Below are 16,144 nucleotides of genomic sequence, written 5' to 3' on the forward strand. Positions count from 1 at the left end.
GGTCAGGAGCAGGTCATTAGAGACTTTAGCAAGGGCAGTTTCTGTAGAATGGAGAGAGTGAAAGCTCGATTGAAGCAGGTCAAGAATATCTTGAGAAGGAAGCCCAGCCCAGGTGAAAATTAAGTGGGGACAGCCCCAAACTCCAAAGAGATTAATGTAGGCTGGCTAACAGGTACCACCGGGGATCAGCCTGTCAGCTGCAGACCATGTCTGCTTCTTCTCTACGCATGCAGAGCTGAAAGTGAATGCGCCAAGCACTAAAAACCACAAAAAGGGTCAAAAACACCAAGGAAAATAAGAAAAAGAGAAGAGCAGAACAGAAACACTCCTTCAGGCTCACATGCACAAGGGAAAAACTGCAGATGGCAGCAGAGCTCCCTGCAAAGAAAAGAAGAGTCACAAAAAAAAAAAAAAATCCGGAGTGGATTCCTTCTGCAGATGGCTCACGACCATTGGGCAATGACCCACTTATGCAGATTGACTCACCTATTGCACTGGAGGAGAGAGAGTGGTGCACTGGTTAAAGCTACAGCCTCAGCATCCTGAGGTTGTGGGTTCAAACCCCCGCTGCTCCCTGTGACCCTGGGTAAGTCACTTAATCCCACCATTGCCCTAGGTCGGGGGTCGGCAACCTGCGGCTCCAGAGCCGCATGCGGCTCTTTTCCACCTTTGCTGCGGCTCCGGTAGTGTGTCACGCAGGCATGCAGCTTAAGTCCGGCGTCGCGGCGGGAAATAGCCATGCTGAGCAGTGAGCTCAGCACATACACAGATGAAAGCCTTGCTTGCTGATTGGTCCGGCGGCCCCGCCCCGCCGGACCAATCAGCAAGCAAGGCTTTCATCTGTGTAGTGCTGAGCTCACTGCTCAGCATGGCTATTTCCCCCGCGACGCTGGACTTGTAAGGTGCCTGAAAAAGAAGTCATCCTGGCCGGGGTCGGTGTCATGCTCCGGAGATCTACAGCCTTCCTATCTCCCTCTCCCTTCTACCTGCTTCCGGCCACATCCCCTGCTCCGCGGCTCTCTTCGGCAACTCAGCACAAGCTTCTGACGTCGGGGCCTACCCTCTGCGAGTCCCGCTTGTTTCAACTTCCTTTTTCCACAAAGGCGGGATTCGTAGAGGGAAGGCCTCAATGTCGGTAGCTTGTCTTGATCACCGCTGCTGACAAGTTGCTGAAGAGAGCCGCGGAGCAGGGGGGTGTTGCCAGGTGCAGGTAGAAGGGAGAGGGCCAGATGCAGGACTCGTGGGTGAGGGAGCAGAAGAGAGAGAGAAAGAGAGAGGGGAGGGAAACAAAAGGAAATATTTCATACTGGGCTGGGCCTGAGTGGAGGGAGGGTGGAAAGATTCTAGCTACAGGGTGCAGTAACAAAGGAAAAGGGGGGAAAGCTGAAAATGGAGATAGTGACACAAAGAAGAGAAAGGGTAAGCAGGACCTACTGAATAAGGATAGAGATACAGAGGGGACATGAAGAGGAGGTGAAATAGAGACATAGAAGTAATGCTGAAAAAGTGTGTGGGGGGAGATAAAGACATTGAAAGGGCAAATGGTGAACATGGCGTAAAGATAAGGACAGAGACAAATGAAGATTCTGAAAAAGTGGTGAGATAGGGATATAGGTGAGATGGACACAAAGAAGGGTGATGCTGGAAAATAGGTGGAATGGTAATTCTGACAGACACAGAAGGGAAATGCTGGATCAAGGAGAGATGGGGCTCAGGCTGGATGGAATGAGGAGAAATGCCTTGTTGGCCCGGAACTTCCTCTCCTACGTCAGAATTGACGTCAGGGAGCGGAATGCTGGTCAGCGCAACACTTCTGCAGGGAAAGCTTGGGACGGCGGTGGCTTGGGGGCTGTTCCCCGATTGCGGTGGCAGCAAACCGAGTGGCTTGGGGGACGGCACGGAGACAGAAAGAAGGGGGAACAGGGAGACAGAAAGAAAAAGTTGGGGGAGAGAATGAGGTCTGGAGGAGAGGAAACATACAGGAGGCTGAAAGAAAGGAAGAAAGATTGGATGCACAGTCAGAAGAAGAAAGTGCAACCAGAGACTCATGAAATCACCAAATAGCAAAGGTAGGAAAAATGATTTTATTTTCAATTTAGTGATCCTGTATATAGCATTAAGATAAGAAACAATATATGCAGTGTTAGATATGTTTTATAATGGTTTTGCGGCTCCAAGTTTTTTTTTCTTTTTGAAAACGGGTCCAAGTGGCTCTTTATGTCTTAAAGGTTGCAGACCCCTGCCCTAGGTACATTAGATAGATTGTGAGCCAAACAGGGAAAAATGCTTGAGTACCTGAATAAGTTCATGTAAACCATTCTGAGCTCCCTTGGGAGAATGGTATAGAAAATTGAATAAATAAAATGGAATTGTTTTTATTGTATTTTTCTGTCATAAATAATTTGCCTAGAAAAGAACTAATAGCATACAGGAGAAAAACAGAACAGACAAGATAAACTGGTTGATTTGCCTGTCGATCGTGCTGGGGAACAGAACAGGGAATCAAATAGTAATAGGTATCAACAGTTGTTTGTTTATTTATTTATTTGCTTCTACTGCTGACATAAATGATGATTATCAGTGCCTTTTTCCCTACATATATACAAATATACAGATACATCAAAATCTTGGCCCTGATTCTGGAAACAGCGCCTGCCATTGTAGGCGCCTGCAAAATGGGCACTTGTGTGTCAATTACCGGTAGGCGCCACATCCAGAATTATATTTATTTTTTGGACAGATGCCTTAAATGCAGGCCAGCATTTTACAGGCCTACATTTAAGGCATCTGACTAGCGCCTATGGAAGCGCCTAAGCACACTCTAAATGGGTTGACTGTATGGTATTTATTATTTCAGGTTAAGCTATAAAGGATACACACCTACGGACGCCTAAGGTCACTTCTTGTATAAGCTATACCTATACTAGCCTTAGGCGTCTGTAGGTGTGCCTAGAATCCTCCGTAGGTGCAAGTCAGATACCTATATTATAGGCGTTCTTCCTTACACTATCCTTTGCTACATCCATTGTTTTGCCAGCCTTGTGAACAGGTGCAGTTATCTTACAAAAAGATAACTCCTTTCCACAACTTCCCTTTCTTTTTTTCTTCCAATACCTCTTTTAATTGGTACAGAAAGTTACAGTAATATTCTGCATTAACTATTTGGCCCCTTGGAAGATAGTCAGTCATTACAACACCTTCTTGATCCCAAACCACTATGGCCATGACCTTTCCTGATGACTTCTGGGTCTTGAATTCCCTTGGTGAACCTGAGTGCTACCATTGCATGGACTGTTGTTTTGTCTCAGGATCACAGTGGTATAACCATGTTTCTTCAACAGTAACTAGTCATTCCAAAAAGTTGGCACCAGCTTGCTGAAAATGCTGCAAAATCAACTTGGAAGTGTTCACTCAATGTCATTTCTTGTCAGCATTCAAACATTTGGGCATCCACTTGGCTGATAGCTTCTGCATGCCTAGCTACTCGTGGATTATACACCCAACATGTTCCTGGATATTTGTAGTGAGGCCTCCTAACCTTGCTGCATCTCCAGTCTTGAAATTTCCATGCTGAAAGTTTACAAATTGCTTCTTCATAGTGGAGTACAATGGGCATTTGTCACTCAACGTTTGCATCATACATTCATGGATTTCCTTTGGAGATTTCTTCTGCAAGAATAGGAACTTCATGATGGCTTAGAGTTCCTCACTTGAAAATTTCATACTTTTCATTGACATGGTTCAATCAGTGATCTGAAATAATGTCAAAATATAGCATTATGATTCTGCAAATTGGCACTTTGCAAAATAAAAACACTCTTTTCAGCTACAATGGCAAAATAAAGCTCAGAATTTAGGAAGTTAGTTGGGTTAACTTTTCAGCACCCCCTTGCATAAATAGCAGAAAGAATCATTACCGTCCAGCACAATGGAAAAATTATAAGCTGGTAGTACATGGAAGAAAAACAGACCATTGGAGCAGATGATAGGAATTCAGTAGACAATACAGAAAATACAATCAGACTCAGTTAAATCACTGGTTTGTCTTTAATGCGGCAGGTCTTAATTCAACCCCCCCAAAATCTGACTTTTTTGTTCACATAATACAGATTTGAAACAAATATTCAAAAGTATATGTGCGATCAGGTAAAAGAGATGTAAAATGAGAAACTTTATTTAAATAAAGAAATAGTCATCCCACAGTGCAATTCAGTATGAAACCAGCAATATAGGTTGATAATGCATTTCTCAATAAAATGTTTTGCATTAAGCACAAAAGCAGCTCAGTGATTTTAAATACTTTTCCTGGTATTTGTCAGGATAGCAATTACCTTTTCCCAGAGGTCCACACAAAATTATTATCTTTTAGGTTTCAGACATCCTAAAGAAAATAAACCAAAGCCCCTTAATAAACTGGATTAAAGCATACTATACTTTTAAAGATCTGTAGTACTAAAATGTAAGTGATCTTGTAATATATGCAAGTTGGGCTTTTGAAATGGGTTATACATTCTTGTACAGAACACATTACTTGACTTTCTGGAGTTGCAGGGAGTCATAAACTTACTTACTACACAAGAATAGGATGAGAACCTCTTTTTATTACTTAAGTGCTGATATTTATCATGCTTCAGTTAATCAACAGGGTTGACAAAATTCTGCACAATTTTGTTGAAGCCCACAGCATTGATAACTGTGTGTTGATGTTTTTCACAGCTGTAACATTAAAAATATGCCTCTAATCTTATTCATAGAATTTACAGATCCAGCAGAATAAATACAGTTACACACATAAGAAATGAAATCTCAGAATGTTAGTTTATAAGAGACTCAAGTGTTACCTGCTGAACAAGCCAGAGACTTATCTTAAGTCCAATTACAGTGCAGTCCATTCTAAACTAAAATATTTTTTAATCAGAAAACTGAATTATATTTGCTTGTAAGCTATTTGCGGGAATTTTTCACTGAGCAGACTAATCAAAATTTAACACATGACCATCAAAATGTGTCTGAACATGCCTCTCAAAGACTTGCTGATCACAGTCAGGGGCGAACTGTTCATGGCACATCGGGCACACCTTCCAGTGACTCTCAACATGCTCTTCAAACTTGCTCTGATCGTAGTTAGGTGGAAACATCACCTCACAAAGTGGACACTTCTTCTGCAGGTCAAAGCTAGAAATAAAAACAGGAAGTGAATTTTACAACTGAAAACAAATTTAAAAACTTCAAAAGGAATGACAATGTTCACAGTCAGTTGCACCTATTTCACAACGGAAAAAAAAGAAGAAACTGGATTATGTTTATGGGTCAGTATGGGGAATTCAGGTTTGGTTCCCAAACCTGACTTCTGCTCCAGAGCATATCTAGTGGGACAGGGGTCTCTGTGATCATGTGACAGCAACATCTAACAAATGCTTCTGTGCAACTGTCAGAGGATTGTTGTGGCAATGACTAGGCTGGATGAGAAGGGGAAAAGAAGAAAGGTAAACCCCTGGATAGTTGAAGGTACAGGTGCTTTAACTTCTGTAGACACTGCTCCTTCTGGAAGGGGTAAAATATTTTTGCGGGGAGGGGAGAAGTGGATGGTGGAGTTTATAATTCTGAAGAATCTGAATTTAAGCAGGGAGATTTTGAGAAGTCTTAACAAGACTTATTTGAAAGATTTATATTCTGCGTAATCTATCAGTTTCAAGACGGATTACAGTTCTACATACATAATCAGATGAAATACAACACACATTACAGGATTACAGCTCTGCGTGTATACTATTCAAGTTTATAGTTCTCACATATAATTTAAGACACGTCATAACATTGTTGACAGGGGTAGAAAATACAGTGTAAGGTGTGCGCTTTAAAGGACTACAATCATGATAGGAATAAGGCAAGGTGCCGTTATATATCTGGGAGACATTGGCTCAAACATTTACGGCTCCTTTTACGAAGGCGCATTAGGGCCTTAACGTGCACTAAAATGCCGCGCGAACAAGCCCCCTCCTCTTGAGCAGATAGTAGTTTTTCAGCTAGCACGCACTATAGCGCGCGCTAATCTGGAGCGTGCGCTAAAAACGCAAGCACACCTTCATAAAAGGAGCCCTTAGACTCTTACTCTTGACCCTGTTCATTGACTTCTGCTCAGGATATCCAGACACATATTAGTGAATGGGATAAACATCTTTAAACATGTTTTGAATGTCTTAAGGTCAGTTATTGATCAAATTTGTTCTGGGAGTCGGTTCTACAATTGGGGGTCCTTTGATATAAAAGATGGAGTTCCTCCATGCTTCATTGTGAATTGTTCAAGTAGAGGGTATGTTGAGGAAGTTAGTTCTTGAGAACCATAGTGGCCAAGTAGGTTGATGGATGTGTAGTGTGGAAGTCAGTATCGGAGATAACATATCTGACAGTACTTTGAAAACCAGATCAAGGTTTTATATTGGATTGATATTCTATTGGTAGCCAGTGTAAGGATATTAGTGTCAGGGAGATGTGTTCTTGACTTGGGATATTATGAATCATTCTAGTCACTGTGGTTTCAGCAGATTGCAGAGCTTTTAGGTATTTTGAGGGAACTCCTATCAGTAATGTGTTGTGTAGTCAAAGTGATGTGTGACTGTGCTTTGGATGACAAATCTGAAATTGTCTTCGGATAACTCTTTTTGCGTAGTTTGGTAGTTTTGAATTTGAAGAAAATGTTTTCTGTACATGAGAGATGTTGTCTCTCAGCTTTAGGGCTGAGCCTAAGATTACTCCCAAGTGATTTCAGATGATTGGCAAGTTGGATCTAGGTATCATTAACTTTGTTCAGTAATGAGCTGCTAATTTTATTTTGTTCAAATTCCAGTAGAAACTAAAAGAAAAAAATTGGTAGAATAGAAAAAAAAAATACACCACCAACACCTAACAGGCTCTAAGAATCCTCCTAAAAAAGGGTGGATTTCTCTTGTTCTAAAAATAAGAGACTGTAATAGCAACCTTTCACCTCGATGCACTGAGTGTCTGTTGCAAGATGAACAATTTGTTTTTTTACAATAATCATTGTGCAAGATACCTGGAATCAAAGCAGAAGCCTGTACCACGTTCCTGTAAGAGGAAACTCGGAGGATCTTGGGCCACAGGTACATTCTCAGATGGGTCCTGGGTGAACAAGAAGCTCTAATCAGACAAAGAAAATCTAAGTTCCTCAAAAACAAAATAAAAAATACCTCTACTCTTTCTTCTCAACAAAGGCCCTGATTCTATAAAGTGCTCTTAAGTCCTGCCTAACACTAAGCGGGACTTAGGCATCCAAAGTAAGTGGTTAATGAGCGTGTTAATTGGCAGATGGGTGTCCTATAAATGTAGGCGCAAGTTTTCAGACGCTCCTACATTTGTGTGGGCTCTCTTTGGGAACAACTGCACCTAACTATATAGACATGGGCGTGGCATGGGAGAGGCTTCAATGTGGATGTCTCTTCACTCATTAACATATATTTGGGCTCCATAATGCATCCAAGTAATGCCAAAATTGTAGGCAAATGAAAACCAGGTCTTCTTTTCAGAGTAGTTTGTGCTTTACACAGACATGATTTCTGTGGATGGGACTTAGGCGTGCTTTGGACGATGTTGATGCGATCATGTAAATAGGATTTAGGGATTTATTTTTGCTTTATTAAGCTCAAAATACATTTAATAAGCCCCACACATAAACAGGGCACATCAATACAAACATATTGCATGCCAAACCTACTAGTTTTCTGACCAAACAGCAATGTTATTTGCTAATTACAGCACATGAAAAAACACAGCTTTGGGCTTCTCGCTAAAAAATAACCCTTTTTTTCTCAATAAACAGTGCTCCAATCAGCTGATTCTTGAAACAGGTACATTCAGCAAGCAAACCACTTGAAAAGAATTTATATATTGCATAGATAACTTCATTTGCAAAAGGTTAAAGATACAGACCTTAGCATGGCTTCTAGTTCATTGCAAATGGAGGTGTGCAGCTGTACAATGCTGACCTCATTGTGAGATCTTTAAGATGCACCTGCAAGGTAGAATGCCACAATTAAAATATTTATGTGTGAACAAGCTGATATTTGATTAACCTCAAAATAAATTGATGAAAGTCTTTATGCCTATATACTGATGTACAATTAAAATAGGAACATGAGCTGGGGGGGGGAGTTGTTTGGGATTCAAACCCACGACTAGAGAATGACACAGGGACAAATTTTTCCCCGTCCCCTTGGGAACTCATTTTTCTGTCCCATTCCCACAAATTCTTTTCCTGTCTCTGCCCCATTCCTGAAAGCTCCATCCTCATCTACACAAGCCTCAAACACTTTAAAATCATAAGGATTTGAGGCTTGTGCAATTAAGGCAGAGCTTACAGGAATGGGGCAGGGACAGCAATAGCGCCAAAACCTGCAGGGATAGGAAAGGGAAATTGAATTCCTGTGAGGACGGGAACAAATGTCATTCTCTACCCATGACCTCTAGAAGATGAGCATAAGGCTTTTACCCACTGAGCCACAGCAGCTTCTAGTCAGGTGTCTCTGACTGCCCTGTGATATCATAGCTTAGTGATATGCTAAGGTACCATCACATGGCAGGATATCCTAAGCTCTCATGGTAGGAAACCCCTGACTAAAAAGAAGCTGCTGTGGCTCAATGGGTAAAAGCTCTATGCACATCTTCCAGAGGTCATAGGTTCGAATCCCAAACAATTCCCCCCACCAGCACATGTTCCTCTTTTAAATGTGGCATTCTACCTTGCAGGTGCACTTTGATGATCTCACAATGAGGTCAGTATTGTGCAGCTGCATATCTCCATTTGCAATGAACTAGAAGCCATTCTAATGTCTTATCTCTCTTTTCTCTTTTTAACCTTTTGCAAATGAAGTTATCTATGCAATATATAAATTCTTTTCAAGTGGTTTCCTTGCTAAATATACCTGTTTCAAGAATCAGCTGATTGAAGCAGTTTAGTGAGGAAAAAAAGGGTTGTTTTTTGGGTTTTTTTTTTAGCAAGAAGCCTAAAACTGTTTCTCATGTGCTGTAATTAGCAAATAACATTGCTGTTTTGCCAGAAAACTAGTAGGTTTGGCATGCAATATGTTTGTATTGATGTGCCCTTTTTATGTGGTGGCTTAAATGTATTTTGAGCTTAATAAAGCAAAACTAAATCCCTAAACCCTATTTACAAGATCGCATAAACATCGTTCAAAGCACACCTAAGTCCCGTCCACAGAAATCACGTCTACCAAACTCATGTCTATCTGAAGCACAAACTATGCTCAAAGGTATATTTCCTTACAATGCCTATAAGACCTAGTTTTACAATTGATACGCAGATTCTTAGCTTCCTCTGTAGCACATTGGTTAAAGCTACTGCCTTCTACAGCACAGGTGTCAAAGTCGGTCCTCGAGGGCCGGAATCCAGTTGGGTTTTCAGGATTTCCCCAATGAATATGCATGAGATCTATGTGCATGCACTGCTTTCAATGTATATTCATTGGGGAAATCCTGAAAACCCAACTGGATTATGGCCCTCGAGGAGGGACTTTGACACCCCTGTTCTACAGTGATGTTTCTGAGTTTGAATCCAACACAGTACACTTCTTCCTCCATATGCGCGGTTTCCGTATCTGCAGATTCGCTTATTCGCAATTTTTCTGCTGCTGACTCCGCCCCTAATTTTCATCACTGAACCCGGTGTTTCACATTGGAAATCACTGCTCCCAGTGGTTCATGGAAGAAATTGCTGCTCCCAGTGGTTCTGAAGGAAATCACTGCTCCCGGAATTGTATGGAGCAAATCACAGGTTGGGTTATTCACGTTTTTAAAATCTTTTTCAGGTCTAAAACGCGAACAACATGCAAAAAGTTATTTGTGGTTTTTTGGTATTCACGGCTATGTTCTGCCCACATCCTCCGCGAATACAGAGGGAGAAGTGTACTTCTAACAGAAAATAAATAAATAAAAACATTAAACTAAACAGATTTAAAAAATGGTATGGTACCAACATTTTACAATTATAATTTAAAAAAAATAGCAACTCAGAAGGTATGTTGTGATCTGCTCTGCCTCTATTTGCTATTTTGGGGTATTTTTCCGTGTGATTTTTGGCATTCTTCATGGCTTTGGTGCTTTGAGGTCCCCTTCTTGGGCATACTCTGCCAGGGAAAGGACACAGTCCCATGTGGGAGCACTGCTACTCCCAGGCCAATCTCAAGAGTACCTATGGAGCTAGCCTGCTTTGGGTCCCTTCACGAGCTCGGGGTCCATCTACCTGGGAGTGGCTCATCTACTGATTTTATCAGAGGCTTGAGCGCAGGCTGTGTGGCCACTGAGTAAGAATCTTCTGGGTGTCAGGGAGCTGGATGCATAATTTCTCCCCCTGTCACTAAGTGAGGAATCTCAGGGGTGGGAGTCAGTGGTCATGATCCGTCTGACTACCAGTCAGAAGAATTCCTTTGATGGTTGAGGTCTGAGCACTTTCTGAGGCAGAAATCCCTTCCCTCAGGCATCAGAAATCACAGTGAGTACTGCCATTATTCCCCATGGGGAACATTGGGGTGTGTGTGTGAAAAATTAAGTTTTAGAGGTTTCTGGGGTTAGCACTTGGGTCCCTCTCCTCCAAAACCCTAAAATCACTATTTTTTTCTATTTTGGTCTGTCTCCAATCAGGAACTTTCAGCCTACAAGATCAGCCAAAAAGAATAAACTATTGCACAAGCTGAATGTGCACAGGGCCTTTGCTCATCTACCTGGAGAGGACTAATGACTCCAGGCTTTCTGATCATCTTTTTGTGTTGACCAGTCATTCGAGACAGGGCAGGCCAACTTCCAAAGCTTTTATTGCCAGATGGATCTACATGGCGATTTCTTCTTCCTACATTTCCTGTGGGAAGCAGCTTCCTATTTCTCTTGCTACACATTTCACAAGAAACATAGCGATCTCCTGGGCAGAGTCACAAGCTGGTTCACCTGATTAAATCTGTAGGGCAGCTACTTGGGTTACTCTTCATACCTTTACAAAGTTCTACAGGGTGGATGTGGTGGCTCAGGAGAATGCTGCCTTTGGATCATTAGTTCTGTGGACAGGCTTATCTGTGGGGCCCCCCCCCCAGACATATGGCACTGCTTTGATACGTCAGCTCAAGTATGGACTCCTGTGTATCCACAACACAAGTTCGTGCTACCCTCCCTATGCAGATTTTTTCTGATTTGCCTGATTTCTGCCTCAGATATTGCCTGTGTCTGTCTCTGGACCTCTTCTCCTGTATCTAAGATTAAGCAAAGACATTTTACAGGAACTGGGGTGCCCTTTTCTCTTTCCCTTGGGAAGGTCCTCTAGCCCCTTGTTACTCTTAGTAGATTAGTTCTTAGTTATTCATGTGAGTGATTTATTTTTCACTGTTTGCTTGTTAATTCTTTATTAATCATTGCTCTATTTCCTACGTTTCAGAGCAGGGATTTCCCTGTGCCTCTTCTGTTTCTCTTTTCTTATGTTTCAGTGGAGTTTGATTGCTTTGGTATCAACTGAGGAGGGAGCTGTTCTCCACTGCAGAAGAGGAAGAGTTTCAAGTTTTTAAAGCGATTACTACTTCCCACAAAACTGTAGACGGAGTATCAGCAGGTCAAGTATGGACTCCTGTGTATCCTAACAGAACCCAGATTATCGAGGTAAGAACCTAATCTGTCATTTCTTGTTTGCAAGCTGTACAACTGCAGCAAGGTGTGAAATAGCACGTTAGGGGTTAGGAGACAGCTTTCTGCTACCAAAATCGGTTCCCTCATCCTGAGGTTCTAAAATATTTACATTTTTAGTTGACTAATTGTGATGCAAAGGAATCAACTTGAGAACTTTGAGAAGAGTATGGTACCCCTTTCTGAGATGGGCTCAGAAGAAGCTGGACTATGCTATCACAGCAGTGTTATATATTACCTAAATTTGAGCATGTGCACAGTTGCTGATGAACAGAGAGGTGTAAGGATAATAGGATTTGATATACTGCCTTTCTGTGGTAAAATCAAAGCAATACTTTTTCTGTCCTTAGGGGCTTACAGTCTAAATTTCTATAGACCCTTTTATCAGCTTAGGAAGTGTCATATACCTTCTCTGGGAGGAAGTGTTTACTCAGATAAGTACTGAATTAGCTGGCTGTTATCATCACAACACAACACATCAGCTAAAAATACCTGTGTGCTTTCACAAAATTAAGCTGGCATTACAATCCCCACTCCCTGACCGTGTACCTTCAATTCTCAACTTTTTCCATACAGCACAAGCACTGCAGATATACACCACTTGAGGTCTGCCCCATAGCATGCCCTCTGATCTGCCTGTCTGTACTGAAACAGGAAGTTGAATCAGAGGGGGCAGGACAAGTCAGAGGTCATAATCTAGAGCAGACCTCAAGTAACTAACAGGCAGTCCCTAGTTTAAGAACGCTCAACATATGTCCAATTCATACTTACGAACCGGGGTACTGCCTCTCCCTTCCTGTGCCAATATGCTCCTTCTTCCTCCCTTCTGTGTCCCAATGCACCCCTCGTTGTCGTTCCACATCCAAAATTCATGCCTCCCGTAGGTGTTTACCTCCTCTGGTCAGCTCCCTCCTCCCAGCTGCACTTCTCTTGACAAAGTCGCAAGCAGCGGCTCCTGCACGCAGTCCCCTGGTCTTCACAAAGCCGAGATCAGTAGCTCGTGCATTTGGCCCACTGACCCGGAAGCCTTCCCTCATCAGAGGGAAAGCTTTTGGGTCAGTGGACTGCAGGCAGGAGCCACCAATCATGGCTTTGTGAAGACCAGCAGACTGCATGCAGAAGCCACCGCTTGTGGCTTTGCCAAGAGAAGTGCAGCTGGGAGGAGGGAGTTGGCTAGAGGAGGTAAACATCCCTGGGAGGCACGAATTTGGGACGCGGAACAGAGGGGAATGATGAGGGGCACGTTGGGACATGGAAGAGAGGAGGAAGCTCACGTTGGGACAGGAAGGGAGTAAGATGAACTCCATTGACATAGGAAGGGAGAAGCAGAGTCACGTTGGGACACAGAAGGAAGGGGCAAACTTCAGACAAAGGATGGAAGAAAGGAGGGAGAGAGCATGAACATAGGATAAAGAATGGAGTGAAGAAGGGGAGCATGAACTTGGAACATAGGATGGAAGAATGGAGGAAGTAAGGGAAAGAGATACTGAGGTGGGAAGGGACTAGAAAGGGAGAATTGTTGGGCATGGGTGTCTGAGTGAGAGGGAAAGAGAGATGGTGCACATGGGGAAATGAAGAAAGCAGGTGAATTGGGCATAGGAAGGGAGAAAGAAATATTGGACATGGTAGTGGGAGAGGCATGAAGTACAGATGCATAGGGAAGAGGGAGAAATTTTGGATGTGGTGATGGTGGAGAGGGAAAAGTGGGACTGATGAACAAAAATAAGTGTAAGCCTCCTATCTTTTCAAGGCTGGTGCTGTAAGGAAACAGCTGAGAATTGAAAGTACATGGCTGGGATGTGTGGAACTGTAATGCTGTTTGCGCCGCCGACAGGTGCAGGGTGGGGTTGACTGCTAAATATTTTTTGGTCCTAGGGCTGTTACTCATAGATAAGACAACCCAGGGGGGGAGGGGTTTGTTTGGGTTGCTTGTTTGGGTTTTTTTAAGAGGATTTTAACCTAAATTTCTTGACTTATTCATATAGTTGAGTATTTACAGTACTCAATAAGCTCATCTTTTTAATACTTTTATTATGGGAAATACAGATCTTATACAGGGAGAAGGATGGCTCCAAAGAATAACTCTAAAATGCACTGCAAGTATGTGTAAAGCAACATTTTATAAAGATTGAAATTCAAAGTCTAAATAATAGGTTTTCAAGTCAGGCTCTTAAACTGTCAATCTGAATTTCAGCAAGAAACACACATGCACTGATTTGGACTTAAAAGCTCATTTCCCCAATGGTCATTTCTGATGGAACTATACTGCCATCACTAGCCAAGAATCTTACAAATGTCACACTGCAGTCAGCCACGTAACTAAATTGTCTTGATGGGCTGCTACTTCTTATCAACTCTTATTTCATAAAGGACAAGAACAAACAGCTTCAGCAGACACTGTTTTGGGGCACTATGCTGCTTGAGACCGCCTCCCCCTAGCTACTTCCAAGCATATCTGCCACATGTCACTAAATCAAAACAGACTTGTCATGTGAACTTGCCAATACAGTGTTCTAAAACCACTAGCTTAGCTCCAAAATATATTAAAAAAAGGAAAATGTGTCCTATCTTTATAAATTCATAATGCAAGAAAATTCTATATAGTTGTGATTGAAGCTAAGGCTAATGAGAACATGAGGCTAAATACTCACCAAATGGTACTTCTCACAAGGTTAAAAATACTGCATTAAAACTCAAAAGAAGCAACGAGGGGAAATACAGTCAAACCTCGGTTTGCGAGTAACCCGGTTTGCAAGTGTTTTGCAAGATGAGCAAAACACTCAGCAAACTTTTGACTCGCAAACCAAATGTTGACTCGATTTGCGAGCACCCCCCCCTGATAACCAGCATGCTCGTAATCCAAAATGCTCGTTTATCAAAGCGAGTTTCCCCATAGAAAATAATGGAAACTCGCTTTGATACGTTCCCATCCCCCCCCAATAACCAGCATCGCTTCCCCCCATTCGCAAAGGCTCCATCGCTCCAACCGCCCCCCCCCCCCCGCACGAACCGGCCCCCGCCCGAACAACTTAAACTTACCCCCCTCCCCCCCGTCTAGCGCTGGCACAGATCATGTGCCTAGAAGATCTTCCGGCTTCCGCCTGCCTGCCTTGAGCATGCATCTGCACATGCTCAAGGACTTCTAATTCTCCCTCTTGCTGAGATTCTCGGCGAGAGGGAGAATTAGAAGTCCTTGAGCATGCGCAGATGCATGCTCAAGGCAGGCAGGCAGAAGCAGGAAGATCTTCTAGGCACACGCTAGACGGGGGGGGGGGGAGTAAGTTTAAGTTGTTCGGGCGGGGTGGCCGGTTCGCGCGGGGGGGAGTGCCGGTTAGAGCGAGGGGGCCTTTGCGAGTGGGGGGAAGCGATGCTGGTTATCGGGGGGGGGGGGGATGGGAACGTATCAAAGCGAGTTTCCATTATTTTCTATGGGGAAACTCGCTTTGATAAACGAGCATTTTGGATTACGAGCATGCTCCTGGAATGGATTATGCTCATAATCCAAGGTACCACCGTACTTGGTTAGCTATATAGCACATGCAGAAGAAAAACTGGCTAAAGAAATTAAGAAAATTGACAAGACTTTTTTCTAGATGTGTTGAGGAAAGGAGGAAGGCTAGAAATGGAATTGCAACACTGAAAGCTGCTGCCTTCTGCTATGTCCAGTGGTGAGAAGAAAGCAGATGTGTTAAACAAATACAGTGAAACCTTGGTTTACAAGCATAATTCGATCCAGAAGCATGCTCATAAACCAAATTACTCGTATATCAAAGCAAGTTTCCCCATAGGAAGTAAGGGAAACTCGCTTGATACGTTCCCCACCCCCGAGGCCAGCAGCGCTGCTCCACCTCCCCTGAGAACCAGTATCGCTCCCCCCCCGAACAGCATTCAGCCATACCCCCCATCTGGAACCTGCACACAGCCCAAAGGACGTGCTGGTGCCGGTGAAAGCAGTTCCTGCCATTTGCCTGGACCTTGAGCATCTGCGCATGCTCAAGACCTTCTGGTTCTCGCTCTCTCCGAGACAGGGAGTAAGGCTGAATGCTGTTCGGGCAGGAGGGGGGTACCAGTTCGCAGTGGGGGGGATGCCAGTTCTCAGGGGGAGGTGCTCGCAAATCGAGTCAATGCTCGGTTTGCGAGACAAGACTTGCGAGAATGTTTTGCTCATCTTGCAAAACACTCGCAAACTGCTTTACTCACAAACCAAGGTTTGACTGTACTTCTGTTCTGTGCTCACAGAGAAAAATCCTGGAGGAGGACCATAGCTGACTGCTAGGGTTATATATGGGAATGAAGTACATGTTGCATTATGCACCATTCACCAAAGAAATTGTTTAAGTACAACTTGATAAACTAGGTGACCAGAGAACTGGATAAAGGACATGCACCAGGTATAATCAACTTGGATTTCAGCAAAGCCTTTGATATGGTTCCTAACAGAATGCTC

The 16,144-nt window shown here is 43.1% G+C and overlaps 1 protein-coding gene across 4 annotated transcripts in view; it reads right to left on the reverse strand.

The window, feature by feature from the left end:
- Positions 1 to 4,028: 4,028 nt before the first annotated feature.
- The window catches only part of TAX1BP1 (Tax1 binding protein 1), a 256,118-nt gene continuing 244,002 nt past the window's right edge, over positions 4,029 to 16,144 (reverse strand). For 3 of the 4 annotated variants that reach the window (XM_033930769.1, XM_033930766.1, XM_033930767.1), the window contains exons 17-18: positions 7,055 to 7,140; positions 4,029 to 5,175 (exon numbers count right to left, since the gene is read on the reverse strand). In XM_033930769.1, coding sequence (XP_033786660.1) covers positions 4,974 to 5,175; positions 7,055 to 7,140 — 288 coding nt within the window. In that variant the 3' untranslated portion in view covers positions 4,029 to 4,973. The remainder of the gene's footprint in view (positions 5,176 to 7,054; positions 7,141 to 16,144) is intronic. The other variant, XM_033930771.1, reaches the window with a different exon arrangement.

Source organism: Geotrypetes seraphini, chromosome 2 (assembly GCF_902459505.1).
Source record: "Geotrypetes seraphini chromosome 2, aGeoSer1.1, whole genome shotgun sequence".
In the NCBI taxonomy this organism is placed as follows: domain Eukaryota; kingdom Metazoa; phylum Chordata; class Amphibia; order Gymnophiona; family Dermophiidae; genus Geotrypetes; species Geotrypetes seraphini.